Source organism: Micrasema longulum, unplaced genomic scaffold, assembly GCF_059751315.1.
Source record: "Micrasema longulum isolate JH-2025_06_02 unplaced genomic scaffold, ASM5975131v1 h1tg000661l, whole genome shotgun sequence".
NCBI classification, from domain to species: domain Eukaryota; kingdom Metazoa; phylum Arthropoda; class Insecta; order Trichoptera; family Brachycentridae; genus Micrasema; species Micrasema longulum.
In genome coordinates, this window is record NW_028277857.1 from 96,439 (window position 1) to 115,586 (window position 19,148).

A 19,148-nucleotide genomic window follows, 5' to 3' on the forward strand; every position below is an offset into this window, starting at 1 on the left:
AAACATCTTGCTGTTTCTACGTAAAAGTGGGATAGAATGCCATATCACTCTGTCCTCGCATACAGATCTCGCTTTCTCTCCAATAATACATCTTCTCTTGCCGCCGATCATTTAGACTTTTGCGATGTCCATCCACAAATATTTGTTGGATTTGGTCATGCCATGTCTGACTTTGTTTTCTGCATCCATCAACATTTAAATCGTTAGTATTTTGATTTGTTAATTCGCTATCCATTCGCTCTACATGTCCAAACCAACGCAGAACTCCTTTCTTGATGTTGTCGATAATGCTTATATCAGCGTAAGAATCATGTTAGAATTTCGACATTTGTGAACCTTTTGTGCATAGTTTCACTACAAATTCATCTGAAAAATTCTAAGAGGAAATACCATTAGAAATAAGAGAACAAAAAAAAAACATTTAAATGTAAGTTGAAAAAACAAGTGTGTAGTAGATAAGTTAGCTCTTAAAAAGTTATCGTATTCGAGTTGGCTTTAAATCAGTTTTTTATAAGTGTACGTATTTTGTTAAGAAATGTTAATAACTACCTACCATATGTTTGAATACTAATTAGATTTAAGTTAATAATTAGGACATTCGTATATTATGTTTGTACTATGTTAAGACTAAATCAATTTTAAAAAGATCGCACTTCGACAATAATCATAATACTTTCATTCTTGTTTTTCCAATTCCATGATTCGATCCCATACATAAAGGTCGGCACCGGGACTCCACTGTAAACTGCAAACTTTGCCTCCTGTGATAAACATTTTTTTGTCAAGGTTTATAACTTAGTTCCTATTTATTACAACTCGTTGAAAATGACCCCTAAAATGGAAATATTTAGGTAAATTATGACAACGCAAATATTGTTTTTTCCAAAAAAAAAAAAAATGAAAAAAAATAAATGCTTATACTCCGCATTTCTCTCTTAACAGTATTCTTCATCTTCGTTGCAACATTCCCATATTGACTTTTTTTGACAAGTTAACTTTTCACAACAGCCGACTTCGCATCAAGTAAATGGAAAGAATTAAGTGTCTACGGTCCAGTTAGCAAGTGGTCTACGTTAATAACTAAAAGCTTCATATATCATCATGTCTATATTGTCTATACCGTTATCGCATTTTTATATTCATTTGTCGTCAAATAGGAGAAAATCTTTTTTTTTTAATAATAATCAAGACTTCAGCGAAGTTTTAGTTTGTTTTTTAAAATTAAAATGATTTTTATTTATTTATTCTAACAAATTTTTTTTAGCCAAATTTCTACAAGTCATATACAGTAAAAAAACAAGTTGAAATATAAATTTTATTGTTTATTTTTATTTTAAATAATAATGAACAGGTTGGTTCTATATGTTTCGAATAACATTGCGTAAATAAAAAATAAAAAAATGTATATCTGAGATGAAAAACTCACTCAGATACCAAAATAATCTCTAAATTCCTAAATTCCTAAATTCCACAAAAAACGTGGTCAAAACAGTTTTCTTAAAAAAGGTATATTTATAATAACCTCTAAATAAAATAATAAATAAATAGTAGAAAGAAAATAAAAGGGAATTTTTTGAACCCGAGTAAAAACCGAATTCCAATTTAATTAGTAATACTGTATTATTATTTTTTGTTTTTCTTTTTACTTGGTATTATTGGTTTTTCTCATGTATATTATAAATTATACAACTTCAAATTACTAACCATAGCAGTGTAAGTCACTCTACAAACACAAGAGCTAGTTTTTTTTATAAAAAGTTACAGTTTTAACATTTACTAAATATATAAAAGTAAATTTTCATAGAAAAAAAAAACATGTATCATTTTATGTATTCATATTTATAAATAAACAAAAAAATAAATGTGTCAACCTGAAATTTATTATAGAGATAAAAGACCAGAGGTACTTTTATCCACGAATTTGGAAAAAACAGACATTTTCCAGACTGATGTCTTTAAAATAAAATTCAATATATTTATACAAAATAGTCAGGATAGAGAATTAAAAATTGTGTACAAGAAATTGTAATTCGTCGAATTACTGAATGAACAGTTAATAGAAGAAAAAATAAAACCGAAAATAAAACAAATGAAATGAAATGTATCGTATATTTAGGTGAATTAGATAATTTTAAATGCAATATTTTGTCCATCAGGATCTCCGAAAATGAAAAATATCGGGTATGTTGAGACAAATAAAATATATGAAACATTTATTTCAGGTAAGCAGATCTAATGAAATAACTAGGCAAGACTATTTATTTATTTTCTAAAGTTTATTGATGTGCACACAGTGATATTGGTACAAAAAATATAAACCGAACACAGCACCAATTACGTACACAGCACAATATATTAATTATAATACAATTTCTAAACAGGACAGCAAAATTTGACGAGAGCATGTATAACACGTGACTCTTTTTATGCAGGATCCTCCATAGTTTTGAATATGGAGTGTGGGTTATAGAGTGTTTTGTGGGAAATAGGCTAAATATTATAAATATAGGCTACATATTATTATTGTAAATGAGACTCAGCTTCCGTTTGTAGCGGAGAGCTGAGTCGTTTAATTAGTCAATATCGTACATCTTCTCAAATTTTGAAAAATGACTAATTGCTCTTCCTTATAGAAAATTCTGTGTTGTGATGTGGTATCTGTCGTTGCTAAGTAACGTTTATGTCTAGTACGACAAAGGGGAATATTAGAATTGATTTCAGCTAGCTAATCGACACAATCGATCCGGTTATTAAGTAAATTATAGATAAACAATTGATCCGCAATCATGCGATTTTGTGAAGGCAAGGTAATTTTAGATTGTTGAAGATAGGGAATTTATATTGCATGTATTTAAGTAATTTATTTAGTACTTTATCTATTAAGTTAACGTTAATGTTATTTTGAGGGTTTTAGACGCAGAAGGCGTATTCATATTTATTTTTTACAAACATAAGTTTATTGTACATTATTTGAGACATGAATTATAAAAACAATAAAACTAACTTACAGCCAATCTGCCAAACAAAATGGATTTTTTACCCTTGAAAATATACGCACTGTATCTTAATCATGCTTTTTACATAAATTACTAAATAATAATGTAGACTCTTTTAACCTACTCTCCAAAATTAATCTCAATGTCCCCTTTCGCGTTACAAGAAATAAGTGTTTGTTCCATCTGCCAGTCTGCAGCACTAACTATGCACAACACTCTTTCCGCTATCGTTCTTGCTCCAACTTTAATGCTTTTTTTTTATCTAAAGATATATTTTACATGCCCCTTAATTTATTTAAAAATAAATAAGACTCCTTATTTCTGGCTGCGATACGATCCCATTTACTATTTAATGATGCTCACACTTACACACACCTGAACACTCACTCTTCCTCCTAAGTTTTCTCCACTCTATTAAAAAAAATGATAGAAGAATTTCGTATGCTCAAAAAACGGTAAAATGGTAAATGTTAAGAGTAAAAAATGTGATTTTTCCCTTTAACAGTTTCGTGATAGATCATAAGACCGTATTTACTTATCTGTACATTTTTAATCTGTTTACCAACAAATTGTCTATAGCACAATGTTAAAAACCTTTTTTAGAATAATATTGTAGGTAGGTGATTGGCCTCGAGAGGGGATACTACACTTACGGAGAAATGGAGTCAATGTTAAAAATCTCAAGTCTACAAAAACGTAGAAATAACATTGACTCCATATTTATGTTTAATCTGCTGAATGGCTGAATTGATGAACCATCTACTGGAACAAGTAGCATTCAATGTTCTGATCCGTCAGTGCAAAATAATAATATGCTGTTCCTCGATCAACACAGCACCAACTATGCCTTGCATGCACCAATGTCCCGATTGTGTCGTATTGTAAACTCGAGACAGGATCTGAACTCTTTTGGTGTAAGTCTTTATAGTTTAAAAAATTCACTAAGATGGACCGGATCTTGTCTAGAGGTAGTAATTTTTTTTTGTCCTAGCTTTAATTTTATTTAGTTGTATCTTATTTTATTAGTGCCTGTATTTATTACAAGAAATTGTATTTACCACCGTTAGAATGGACTGCATGAGTCCGTCAAATAAATAAATAATAAATAGATAAATAATAAATAAATATAAGTACAAGTTATAAAGTGATTTTTAAATTTAAATACAAAATGCTTGTGACAAAACCTTGTAAGAAAGTTAAATACATTATGACTGTTATCAAAAATCTTTTAATTATGTTTATGACTATTATATTTTGTTTGGAAATGCCGTGTTTATGAAAGCAGTTAACTGATACTTAAATGTATCACCAAAGCGTTTTGTAGTCTCCGTTTTTAATTTTCATCAAATGAATAAAAATTTAATGTATAATTAAAGCCCATTGGAATGAAACCATCTTCTTCATAAAATGTTTTAATATTTTTTTTTCTTACAGCCTTGAAATATCTTAGCCGTAAAATACACAAAGAGGTCAAAAATGACGAAAGAAATAGAATTTTAAAAGGTGATTAAAATAAATGAATACATAAACTTTCATTTATTTTGTCATCGTATTCAAATAACAAAAAGAATTGAAAAGATCCCGAAACCGGATCTTAAGAAAACTTTTGTAGTCGAGGCTCTGCCCATAAATTTTCTTTTCACAGCCAAAGTCTAACACAATACTTACTTACCTAAAATAAATACGCATATTAAATTTTTTTTAGTCTCTGCCCCCAGAGGCAATTTGACTGAAGTTTAAATGAAGTAGCTATTGTAGGTGTCAAAAGTTTTTAAACAAAGGTCTCTATTAGAGTTATGTCCACGTTTGAGTTAACCGATAAAGTCCCAACTTTTTTACATATTTTTTTTGGATTTTACGAGAAGTAACGTCCACACTGTAACAATTTAATTTTTTTTTTTTTTTTTTTCAAAAAGAAATATTTGCGTTCTTATCATTTATCCAAATATTTAATTTTAAGAGTCATTTTCAACGGGTTGTAAATAACTCACTATTAGAAAATGGGAATCAAGTTGGGGTAGAGTGGGATTCGAACCATGGACCTTTGAGCCGTGAGTCCGAGACACTAGCCACGGGCCCATAGCCTGAACTATTTTTAAAATTTGAAGAAAAAACTTTTATTTTATTTATTTACTGTAACCATCAAAGGAGTGTGCTACAAAATTCCTTTACACGCGGTGATGTCATCTCAATCAAAAAAAGAATATTTTGAAGTTCTGACGCTAAAAAAAATAGAGGCATACCGTTTAATATTTTCTTTGCCATAATTAATTTTACTCATAATATATTTAAGACCCATTATAGCAACATATTCTTTTTTTTTTATATAAATACACCGGTCATATTTCTAGCGTACACTACCGCTTACTGCCAATACCCAATTGAGTGCATGATTTTTTTAAATATTTTTTTTGTTTTGGTATCATTCACACAAACACCGTCCACAGAAAAGCGTCTCTGTTTTCCTTGTTGTAAGTAATATTCTCGTGCTCTTTCTTATACAGTTAAACAAATTTATAATGTATTGTCATTACTTTAATTCGTATAATTATTCTTCGCATAGTAAGAAAAAATGTTTTTTGTATATAAAGCAAATTTATACGAATTTGACTTTCCAAATCTGATGTCGAAATGTCCATTCGAATATTACAAATAATACAATTATACCATTAAAGTAAATAAGAGAGATACATCAAGTTTCGTATCCTATGATGACTCGTATTACACCATAGCCACACAAGAGTAAAAAAACAGCAGCCGTTACAAAAAAAATACAATATTTACAAAGAAACCAATAAACTTATTATATTTTCCGTGTCCAATTGGATGAAAATTCCAGTTATGCGTGTGAAATAGAACCAAAAATATGAACGAGCGTTTTTGACTATTTTTAACCGAAATTATCATATTTACTCCACAATTTTTAATAAGATTATCGAAAAAAAAACATAATAATTTTTTTATTTTCAGGTCCTAGAAGACAGTGGATTAGTTGACCAATAAGGAGCCATGATTTTACGTTGCCATGCTGCCACCCTATCGACTCTTGGGAGGGTTAACAACCTTAGGTAATAAAACAAAGCTTTGTTGATTATATTCGGCATTTTATTTGTAATACTTTATAATAAATTATTGGTTTAAACGATTTTTTAATAGTGTAACTCAAGCATGGGCAACCTTTCTTAGATCTGGGGAAAAATTATCTCTCTGTCTTCGAGTCAAGGGCTGGACCAAATTATTTAACATAATAAAGTAATATTAAATTGAATAAAACTATCTTAAGAGCTTCAAAAATATATCTTCATCGGTAGCTGTTCCTTTTAACAACTGAAGAGCTAATAACTCTTCTGTTGTAATGAGGTCTACGTCAACTCGTCTGATATAGTTTTTATTCGCCCCTATGCCTAAAATTCTAAGGCCTGCCAACAAACATACCAGTCTTGATTTCTTTGATAACAAGTTGTCTTCTTTCAAACGATCACTGAATCAAATTAAATTATAAACACCCCTCTCCCGCTTCCACTCCCACAACGTCTACTATATACCATCGTGTCTTTCTACTTTTCTTTATAATAGTCTATGTTTAAAATGCCCGTTGGGCGTATATATAAATAAATAAATAAATATTGCTAAATGTGCTGTATCAAAGGCATATGTGCTGTCATTCAAAGCAATTGAAACTGCTTTAAATCCAGTAATCCTCTCTTTCGTTTGAAAAAGTTTTTAAAAAGTTTTTTTTATGATATCATCAGCCATCAAACGTCAGACAACAGTACGTCTCGACAAACATATTCTCTCGAAGTCTTTTTACTTTCCAGGGCAGATTATACTTGCAACGTCGAGAAGACACTCTTTGATATTTTTTTGTTCACCAAATGACTTAGAATGTTTTGCGATTTTTCGCTTAATTTAAACTAGTATACTGGAGCCAATGCAAGCGCCCGTGTCATATTCATTATTATATCTCTCTCTGGAACAATGTTTTTTTTTATCTATTACTTTGCCGAGATAATTGAAATAAAGACAGAATAACAAGAATACAAAGACAACAAAATAAAATTCTTAAACTTACATACAACCTACCCTACTTGACCTCTACGACTGAACTGTACAAAAAAACACACCAGTTTGACATAAACTACTTGACTAAAATTGAGACCTTAACAATTGTGCACAAAATAACACTGGGAAACATACAAGACGACGACATAATATTAGTCAAAAATGCTGACATACACAAATATAACACCATACAACAACAACACTATCATATTGAAAAAGCAAAGACAAACACAGGACAGTCAAAAATACTACATAATGGACTTAAACACTACAACGACCTACCTTACTACTTGAAAAATTTTACTGGAGACAAATTTAAAATCAATCCGAAAAAGCACATGATGACTGAACTAACTAGACTAGACGAGACATAAAATGACTAGACAATATTAAATTTCTAATGTAACCTTAACGGGTATTTTAAATTTGTAAATAAATAAAAACAAAAAAAAAATAGCCCGGCGGGCCGGATCCGGCCCGCGGGCCGGCGGTGGCCCATATATGGTGTAATTGTTTATTCTATTAAAAGAGCACAAGTATTGTTTCAAGAGAGCACTCCTCACATTGACGAATGAAAGAAAACTTTTAATAATAACAGTAAAAAATAAAGTATTTATTGTGTAACTAATTAAAAAACATTTTTTTATTATTTTGATATATATTTTTAAGACCCCTGTATTTAGTAGCCTTACGTGTCGTGTACAAGGCTAAGGTACTCGGAAAAATCGTTTTTGTTCGTTTTGGAAATGGAATTTTCGATCACTAATTTTGGTTTATTACCTTTATGAGTCTAAGCACAATTACTTCTATGTTCAAGAACAATGGGGCGTGATAATTACTTTTAACTACAGTGTGGATATTTGTTAAGGATATTCCATCTTTTCTGCATTCTGCTTCAAGATTATGGCGTTGTAAACTGAAAAATGGGCACTAAAATAACAGATGTTTGATACTCTGTGAAGAAATATTATCGCATGAACAATATTCATCATTCCTTAATTTGAACCTATATAGACTTCTCATAGCTACGTGTCCGATAAAAAATTGGGTCTTTTCAAAAGTACTTTTGTGATGATGATGGAAGTTTGCTGCATCAGCCAGCGTTGGGAAAAACATTTTAGTGATTTTACCTGTAGAAAAAACGTGGTAATGATCCTCCCAACGCTGCCACGTATTTTGTTTTATATATATATATATATATATAAAGTTGGATAATTTATATAGCGCCATTTTTGTGAAAATCACCTCAAGGGCGCTGTACAATTAATAAATATCCCAGTACGTCTTGCAGCTACAGAGCGCATGGACGGTTGGGATTCTAGTTCCTCGTTTTCAATTAAGATCAATAAAAAATTATAACAGATAGGAGCTAGATTACAGGACGTCTTGCAGCTACAGAGCGCATAGACAGTTAGAAATTTAGCCCCCATTTACACATTTTAAAAATTGACAAATAAATTTAGTGTATTAATAATGATACTAAAAAAAATAAAAAATAATACGAATAATAAAAAGGAGTAAGATTACAACACGTCTTGCAGCTACTAAGCGCATAGACGATTGGAATTCTAGACCCCATTTATAAAATTTAGGTATTTTTTAGTTGGTATATGAAAGCTAGATAACCAATCATCGTGCAGCTACAAAGCGCATGGACGAGTGGAATTCTAGCAAAGTTAGAATGATATCAATAAATTTATAAAAAATAAAGCATAGTAGTAAGTTTGTCAAGTGTTCATGCCAAGAACTAAGCAATAAAAAACTAAATAAATAAAGCACTGTATCAACTCCATGGTTAACAAAGGGAGATAGATGTCCGAAGAGAATCTTTTGTAGACAGAAGGTAGATATCGTCACCATGTGGTCCATTGGGCTGCTGGAGAATTTTTGGAAACGCACGTGTGTAGACTGGGGGATTATGCCTATTGTTCCAACGACTTGGTGTCCATTTTCGTCCGTATTATTTCATTTTATGAGACGCAACATTCCTGTTCAATTCACATTTTTAAATGAATATTTTTTTGTAAAAGTTAGTTAGTTAGTTAAAGTAGGATCCAAATATTCATGTTATTGTGTTCTAACATACAGCGTTTATACAGCGTTTAGCAAACAATTACTTATGAATGTGTAAGATAAACAAAAAACTTTTAAGGGGGCAATATTGAAGTCCAAACATTTACATGGCTTATTATTTTTGGATTGATTTAAGTTGTCCCTTTACACTCTACGTAACGTTCATCATTATGCTTCTCAATTTCTTTTGAAATATTTTTATAATTAAACCATGTAAATTTAAACAATATTACAATAGAAAAGCCATTAGATTTATTTTGAAAAAATTACGGATACACTAGTGTAAATTCGATATTAAATGAATTAAAAGTACAGTAAAGAAATATTATGAAATGGGAAATACTCATGAAGAAAAAAAAAACGAAATTCAAACTAAAGGTTAGTTAAAACGTAAATGTGAAACAACTTATAAATTAAATAGATTTGTATTGTTATTGTTAGAGCACAATAACATGAATATTTGGATCCTACTAAAGTAGGATCTTAAAAGATTCAAAATATTTTTTTTTTTTAATTGTGCATCATGTATTCCTTACTTTGAAATGCATTGTTGAAGAACATATTTTTAAGAAAAAAATCGTTTAAAACTGCATTTTTAGTTTTGAAATTTGATATTTGCCCCAAATAGCTTTTTTTTTAAATATTTAAATTTAAAACCAGTATTGAGACGCATCGATTACTTGAAAGAAAACTCACTAAACACGCTCATTTTGTCTTAAAACCGATTAAATGCATGATTTCATTTATTTATTTACGGGGCTGGTGAAATAAAATAAAATAAATAAAAGTAAAACGTAAATTTGCAATTCGATTAATTTGAGGTTTAATTATTGGTTAGGTGTAATTATTTTAAATTAAAATTGTCCACGCGATTTGACATGAATCACATAAAACTACTTCCTAAAAATAATGTTTTAAGCAAATTTTCTAAATACTGTTCCAGTAAGCCAATAGTTTTTATTAATGCAGCGCCCTTTATACGGATAAGTAAATAAAAACAACGAAATCATGTACTTATTTTTTTTCATTTTTTTTCAGCATTCCTGAACATGGTTCTTCTGGTGATGATGACTCTCGCGGAGGCGACTCCTGATTGGACAGACTGTCCCCCCCCTTGCCTCTGCAAATGGACCAATGGGAAGAAGAGTGCTCTCTGCTCATCGTACAACATCACCTCCCTTCCGGCTCTCAACTCCGATCTTCAAGTTCTAGATCTACAGCACAATTTCATAACGTATCTTAAAAAGGACGAATTCTCTTCCGCGGGTCTCATCAACTTACAAAGAATATTTTTAAAGAATTCGAATTTAAAAGAAATTCATCGAGACGCTTTTAGAGATCTTAAAATACTCGTCGAAATAGATCTCTCTTACAACCACATTTCTGTCATCCCTAGAGATACGTTTGCCGGAAACGATAGATTAAAAGTTTTGATTCTCAGTGGTAATCCTTTGAGACAGCTTTTCAACGAGCAATTTCCTGTATTGCCTCATTTACGCGCCCTAGATTTAGATAACTGTCAAATCAGAGCAATCGGTAGAGACGCTTTTGTACATTTGGATCAACTTGAGAAACTCAATCTGCGTCATAACGAGTTGGAAAATTTGTCCGACAACGTGGTCCTCCCCCTCTTGAATTTGAAGTCTTTGAACTTAGATGAGAACCCATGGAAATGTGATTGCGCTTTGAGGCCATTCAGAAACTGGTACTTGTCAAGCAAAGTGCACTCTATCCCGCTTATTTGTGCGGAACCTTCGAGAGTGAAGGACAAGTTATGGGAAGAGGTTTCAGCTTTGGACTTCGCATGTCCACCGGAAATAACTGTAACGGACACATTATTGAGGCTACAGACGGGAGAAAACGTTACACTTGGTTGTCACGTCAAAGGAGATCCAGAACCGGAAGTCACGTGGATGTTTAAAGGATATCCGGTCGGAACGCAAAATGCTTCTCACGCGGATCAAATTTTAATACTAGAAATTGAGGAAGAACTCGTTGACAAGTGGGTGAATATCAGTATATTTAACTTAACGAAATATGACTCTGGTGAATATTCGTGTGTTGCAAAAAACTTTTTGGAAACAGTAAACAAAAACGTGACATTATTCGTTCAGCAAGAAATTGTACCAGTTACATTAGGAAAAGCAGATTCTCCTATACCGGTAGTTGGTATAGTCGGAGGTAGTGTTTTTACAGTAGCTATATCCGTCGTCCTTGTTACGTTTTTATGTTTATCGTGCGGTTATCAGAAGAGAAGAAGACGACACAGAAGAAAAGGAAGAATAAAAAGTAGCGAAAGTTTTAACGAGCAAGATAAGAAACTTTTGGACGTTTCGATCAGCACAGAGAGACAATCGGGAACTCAAAGCTTAGAAATGTTTGGTAGTTGTCACGGTGATTTGAAGATGCCCGAAAGCGTATCAACAATGACGATGGAACAGTTGTGTGAACCGGTACAGATGACTCTAGATAGGCATCAAAACGAGACGAATTCAATCATTCCCATGGCCCAATCCTACCCAAATTCTTTCGGAGTCTACCAGCAACAAATGGACTATAACTCGAGACTCATACAAACGAGTGGGTACGGAAATATTTTTATCTCAGTAAAGCTCGGAAAAGACGCTTTTATTGATTCCGAAACTTACCCAGACCTTTTGGAAGTTCCCTGCAAAGGGAAAAGCGTCCCGGGAGTGAGCACTCAGTGTTCGGATCCCACTTACTGCACTATTCCTATATCGTACGCCACACTTCCAAGACGACCCATGAGGGCAATCGTCGAGAGACAGCTCCAACCCCCGGTAAATGCCCCAGTTTATGATAAGTTGGGTAGAAGAGTAACGATGCAAGGAAGCTCAACATTATCCCTCCCCGATGCGCAGAATGAAACCGTAGTGGAAATCGTAAAACAACCCCCAATAACCCTTGAAGTGGATGAATATGTATCTTTGTAAGTAGCTTAGAAAGTACATAATCACGCCGCAAAAATTAATAGGGGTTATTAAAAATGATGGAGTTACTTGTTAAACAGTTCTATTTTAAAATTTCATACTAACAGCTGGTAACAATAATAATTCGTTTGTGTACGTTTTGTAATGTTATTTGAAAAAATATCTCGCATTTAACTTGAAATAAAATTAAAAAATTACAACATGGATGGAAAATATTTGAGAGAACATTTTATGGAAATATAAGCATTTACAGGGAGCTAACCTGTCATTGGCTGGTTAAAATTACCACTTTACACACTGCGTAATATTCAACCTTTGAAAATTTGGTTAGGTTTCCAAAATAGAACACTTTTTTTGGATTTGATACTACTTTTACTGTTTTTTTTAATATTTGTGACGAGTTTCGTGTTGTAAGGGTATTATCAAAATCATTTTATCATTACTCAATTCACCATATTGCCTATGTTTGAACATCCACATTTCTTGATTCTCACATCTGAGATTTAAGTGAAGTTAAAGGGTTGAAACCTTTCTTGTTGTTAAGAGATTCATCTGATAGAATTTTCTCACATACTAGGCAACGCCTGAAAACAATTTTAAAGCTTAAAACCATTTGGTTTTATTACAGTATTTTGAGTTTGTCCAAATATTCGTATACAAAGATTGTGCCCAAAAGATGTTCCCTAAATTTTTTTCTATCCCTGTTGTAATTTGTCAATTTTAATGATTCCCTAGAGGGTGAAATACAGTATTTGTCTACAAATATTTGGACAAACTGAAATTATTGTAATTAGGTATAATTATAAAAAAATAAAAAAAAACAATAAAAAGATGTATATCTGAGTTCTTATTATTTACGTAAATGTTTAAATTTTCAGACCATTTCCTAAAAGTCGAATATCCTGGGTTGGAAATGGAAATAAAGTTGTGGTAGAGTGGGATTCGAATCTCGGACCTTTGGCCCGTGAGTCCACAATACTACCACGGTACCACAATCAGTTTTTTTTACCCCCATTTTATCTAGTGAACATAAGTTGCGTATGTTTTTTTTTCATACGCGAATCAAAAGGAATTTTTTTGTTCTATAAGATATTATGTTTGCTTGTAAGTAACATTTTTTTCATTTGATTACAAGCACAATAATTTATACTGGGTTATTATGTCGTATGTTATTTGTACTATTTACTAACGTTTCGGATCGCTTTATAACGTCGTTTCTCAGGATTGATGTTGATTGATGCATTTTGATCATTTGAACTACCGTGAAAATCTAAAAAGTTTGATTACATGCCTTCAATATAAAATGTCAAGTAAACAGAAGTGAGCATTTTCGACATGTACTTTTTTTCAATTGAATAATGTTTAACCAAAAGAACGAGGGAGAAAAATAATAAGGCGAACACATAAATAAGTAATTTGTTGTACAATAATAAAGGAGTATACAATATTTATTAATTTGTTGTAATTGGTCTCCTAAATCTCTTCGTTTGAAAAAAAACGGATACAACTTTCATGGGGGTTTAAAAAAAAAGGCTTTTTTATCTTATACCAAAAATGATGATTATTCTTCCCTATTATTAACAAATTAGTCAATAAAGTATTTGTCCTATTCAGCTTGTTTGTTTTTTTCTATTTTCCGTCAATTAAAGGTGAACAGAAGGAAGTGTCAAAAATACTCACATTAGTGTACTTGACATTCCATTTATAAAGCTTGTAATAAAATAAAATAATATGTCTAACATAAAGCAAATAAAATAACTTGTAGAGATAGAAATTTTCTTTTAAGTGACGAATAATCTTTAATACTATTTTTAGTTTTAGTGCTAAGTTTAAATTTGGAAACAAACAGACATGACTTATGTCAGCACCTAGTAAATTACTAGCATTTTAAGTACATCATATATTTAATTCAAAATGTTAAATTAAATCAATAATTTAATTTCTTCTTGGAAAGTTTTGTAATCATTTCAGCGAATTGATCATGTCCAATCAATTTAAACCCAGTCACTGAAGAATTCACTTCCCTTTTTCTTAATCCAATGACGTGCATATTATGTTCTTCTGGATTACCTTATTTCAGCACAGAGATGCTAGGGCTACTAGATAACAGAGAGCTCCTTCGGGCAATTTTTGTCGTTTGGCACCGCCAAGGAGACTTATGTGGTGGGCAAGTTGTTTCTCATTCAATCTTATCGCTATCACTGTTTGTATACTTTTTTTTTTAATTTCAAGGCTTATCAGTTCATGGTTTACCTCTTCGTTCTAATTCTCAAGGCACTCTCTTAATACCCATTCACAATTCCTCTTTCTTCTCTAACTCATACAGTGTCCATGCGGCTCGACTGTGGAATCATCTCCCATCCACCATCAAAGATGTTACTACATTATCTCTGTTTTAACCACGTCTGAAAAAATCTCCTTTCTCTTCCTTAATCTCTCCTCCTTTCCTTTTTCCTCTTTTTTTCTTTTTCCGAGTGAGTAATTGTTTTGATTTCAGGTAATTTATAAACAAATACGTTTATTTCAATTTTTATACATCTTTAGGTTTTTTTTTATTTATTGAATATGTTCTGTAACTTGAATTATAAAATAAAACTTTTATTTCATTGGTTGGTTGGAAGAAATTACCGTTTGGCAATAAGCCCGCCAATGTACAAATAACTTATTTTATTTATGTATAAACACACATTAATGTACAAACACGCTTTTTCCTTTTATAAAATGTGTATGTATCGAACGATTGAAGATGAACTCGTAACTATGTACATTTGGGCTTGCATTTATAAATGAAAATATATTAAAAATAACTTCAGAATAATAATTTAAAAAATGTTTTATTTTCTTACCATATGAAAATTGTATTTGTTTGAATCACGAATTTTCTTTATAAATATACAGTCATATAAAGTATGTCAATCAAATCCTGCAACATGGAAAACAATGGTGATATGTCGTTGCGTCAGCGCCAAAGTCGCGAATCTGCATTTTTACCTGTTTTGAGTTAAATATACAGTAAAAGTTCTTTTTTAACAAACACGCACTATCAGAAAAGCTAATTTGATATTGTGCAACAGGACAGAGATCTAAGTTTCTACCGTTTCACCAATTTGACTGAATACCCATCTATAGAATGACAAATTCACGAATATTTCTTTCGAGACTTAGGCATTGAATATATTTTTACTTATAGTAAAATAAATAACAAAAAAATAAATAATCAAAACAACACAAGTTTTTTTGTTAAAGTAATCAAAAATAAATTAATGAGTTCTTTACTATTTTAGTTGAACCGTTTTAATCAAATATTGTTTCAAACACAGCTCATTCGTCAAATCGTTTTTTCATGTTGTTCTTCTAAAGATAGAAAGTTTCATTAGTATGATTTTTAAAACTAGACAGGAGTAGAAAAGAAAGATATCGTGGTTTGACATTCTTAAAGAAGTGAAGCAGGAATGTGTGGTGTTACCATGGCTGTTTAACGTGTACATCGATAACCGCATGAAAGAACTGAAAGGCTTAAGAATGGGAGCAAAAATGGGTGATTTAAATGTAAATAGTCTTTTGTATGCGACGATGCCGTATTTCTTACAAAAAAAAATTAAACAAATTACAACAATAAAGGTTTTAGCTCTTTAACTTCACTAAAATCAACAAATGGAAGAATTTAAGAAATATGGGTGTTTAAACATAGGCAAAATATTTCATGTTGCACAGTGTAAAGTGGCCACTCAAACCAGCCAATGACAGGTCATAAGCCTAGACTTCAATATTCCCTTATTTAATGTGTTCTCTATCCCTGTTGTAATTGGTTGATCTTCATGACTCCCGAGGGAGTGAAATCCAGTATTTTGTCTACAAACATTTGGACAAACTCAAATATTGTAATTTACAATCAATAAAAATACATTTATGACACCAGTTTTAAACTTTGGACTTCAATATGTCATAATTATTTTTTAGCATGTTCGCGACTTTGGCATTTACCTAACAATGTAATAGAAACTAGACATATTGGCATTTGAAGAAAAAAATTACAGCCCTTAAAAAAAACCTTGGATGCTTTCTTCTGCAGGCTAGAAAACAGATGTGGGAAGGAGTTAGCTGCACCACTTTTTCTGTTTTTGTGAAACACTTCTTGTTCATAACAATTATTGAGTAATGATGATGTTTGTTGTTGATATTTCTTGATAAAACTCCATAGTTAATGATTTTGATAAAATTATTAATAAATTTATCAATGAAACTTCTTTTTCTTCTTCTTCTTAACATGTTTTGAAGATAAAAAGATCAAATAAGTATATCAGTAGGGGGCAGAAAACATAAATATTTACCACTAGTTTGCTAAACAGTTCATTTTTGGGAGTTGAATCAGAGGGGAAAAGAATCCGATGTTATTTTTATAATTTTACACGGCAAAGACAAGGTTGGTACGCATGTTACGGCAAGGTACATTAAGATTTATCCGAGCAAGGATATCATGGGCATCTATACAGTCAGATATTGATTTGTGCAAGAATATCAAAACAGCCAAAATCTTTCTGAATTACTTCATTCCATAAACAATTGTATTATCTAGTTATGTATCCTAAAATATTTCCTCATTAATCTTTATGTACGTAAACTTCCCTGTCAAAAAATCAAAGTATTGTGCTACTGTTAAAATGTGTATTTCCCACTCTTAAGTATTTTGCCATGTGTTATTTTCTCACCTTTTAAATAATAAATGCTTGATCCCAAATTCAGTCCAAAAACCCCCAAAAATGAACTGTTTAGCAAACAAGTTGTAAATATTTATTACTAACTAGTTTTCTGTCTCCTGTTAAAATACTTATTTGAGCTTCTTATTTCCAAAAAATGTTAAGAAAAGTATAAAAGCTGTAATGCCTACTTAGGTGAAAGCACTCGATGGTCAAAATAATAAAAAAGTAAAACTAAACCAAGAAGTTTCATTGATAACTTTATTTATAATTTTATCAAAATCATAACATATTATTAAAGTTTTATAACATACTGTATAACAACGTATTTTCCATATAATAACTACTAAACATGGTTTAAACAATGCGTTCATATATATCGATTCAATAAAAACTTATATTACTTTTTGTATTAAAACAACTCGAGACTTTTTTATTGTAAATAATGTAAAAAGATCAATTTTGTCATGCATATCTAATTTTATAAGATTGTATTTTAAAAAAAACTTATGTAATTATGATTGATGTAAAGAAAAATTTAGATTTAAAAATTTATAACTTATAAGAAATGATTTTTTAATGAATTTAATTTTTCAATAATTTTTAGCAGATTTTTAGGTCAATTATTTATGCAATAAAATCGTTGTGCGATTTGTTAGATAAATATACAAACAAGATACAAGTATTTTTTTATGGTGAGACACTGTTTTTTTTGGTTTTTGTCAAAATAATAAACTAATTGGTAAAAATAAACATGTATATTTTTTGTATATATAAAAAGAAAAGCACAAAATTCTAAACGAAAAAGCTTCATATAGTAAAACCGTGTTATTCTACCAAAAGTTAAGGCTATGAAAATGATACAAAATTGTAGACTAAGGTTTAAAATAAAATAACTATTAATTAACAAGTGGCTTTTATTAATTTAAAAATGAATTATTTTTTTAAAATAATTTAAAAAGAAATATTATTTATCCCTACATTTCGCACCCCCAGAGAAATATTGTTGTATGTCTAGATTGGCCATTTCGCAGAAGGGCAAAAACATATTTGTTAATTTTGTAGAGGCATATTATTATACGCTACAGATAGTAACTATTTGTTAGTTTATGTAAAACATTTGATTGAATGGATTAAATGGATTTGATCTCAAAGAACAAATAAATAAAATAATATAAGTTACTTACAATTTTTGGTTAAATACACACGAAAATACAGAGATTAAATAAATAATACTTAATAATAATAAAGTGAGTCTCAATAATGGTGAAGACAAAGAGGGGCAAGTGACGTGTTACGCGCCCTTATATAGGTCCATTGGGCACTGCGGCCATAGACAACCACACATCCTCGTCTCTCACTTTCTGGTCCGTACATTTTTTTCAATGCTTGTAACTTAATATATGTTGTCATAATAATGCCCAGTATAGTTTTTGGTCATTTAACTGTTACTTCCTCTACATTCATACATCTTTTCATTCAAGCACGCCGATTATTAGTACTCTTGACATCTCCGTCTTCAAGTATTTTTTAGATTTTACTGTGCCACGTCTTTCTCGGTCTTCTGCATACCTCAATATTCACAAAAACGAAAAGTTTCCGCGAGGGGTGTTCATTCCGTCAGTTTACCTTCCAAACCCAAAAAACATGGCATTACAATATGCGCCCCAGTCGATTCCAAACTATTTAACAATTATTAGTGTTTTAGGTACGTTATTGTTTAACATTTATATTAATAAATTATGCAACCTACCGACTGGAGACAAAACAATAACTTTCGCCGATGACTCGTTACTAATATTTGACTCCGAATCTTGGATGAAAGCAAAAACAAAAATGTGAAAAGGGTATCCGACGCGTAAAAGATTGATTAGACAATAATTTACTAACCTTAAATATTTAAAAAAAACAAATTCATCTGCTTCAGTATCACAAAAAAAACAGAACCTGAAAACTTTTCACTCAAGATTCATTCGTGCATACCTAATACTTTGTGCAAATGTGAAAATTCAGAACAAGTAAATTCAATAAAATACTTAGGAATCATAATAGATTCTAAAATTCGGGAACCAGAGACTTAACCAGACAGGCTTTATTCTTTGAGTAATTGGCTTATTTATTTGTTTGTTCATTAACGCCCAAAAGGCATTTACAAAAATTTAAATGAAATACATGCTCTAGTCAGGAGACTAGTTTCCCCGTTTCAAAATACTGTCCGCTTCTAACTGCGTTTTAATAGCAACAATTGGCAAACTTTTATTCCTTAAACAAATGTTTTTCTTACTGAGTAAGTTGATTTACCTACTTAAATGGTTTACAATATTTATGCACATATATCATGTCATCATAAAATATACACACAAGGAGTA

The 19,148-nt window shown here is 31.0% G+C and overlaps 1 protein-coding gene across 1 annotated transcript; it reads left to right on the plus strand.

Moving 5' to 3' along the window:
* The first annotated feature begins 5,966 nt into the window (after positions 1-5,966).
* LOC148279867 (uncharacterized) lies at positions 5,967-12,870 on the plus strand. The gene is made up of 2 exons (XM_088229278.1): positions 5,967-6,064; positions 10,170-12,870. The coding sequence occupies exons 1-2, from the start codon at positions 6,022-6,024 to the stop codon at positions 12,083-12,085; spliced, it is 1,959 nt and encodes a 652-aa protein (XP_088085404.1). The 5' UTR covers positions 5,967-6,021; the 3' UTR covers positions 12,086-12,870.
* The last annotated feature ends 6,278 nt before the right edge of the window (positions 12,871-19,148 follow it).

Bases quoted from the DNA above. Each gene is read 5' to 3' on its own strand.
- LOC148279867 (XM_088229278.1), top strand. From the start codon at position 6,022: ATGCTGCCACCCTATCGACTCTTGGGAGGGTTAACAACCTTAG. The intron at 6,065-10,169 runs GTAATAAAACAA...ATTTTTTTTCAG, and splicing joins GGGAGGGTTAACAACCTTAG to CATTCCTGAACATGGTTCTT.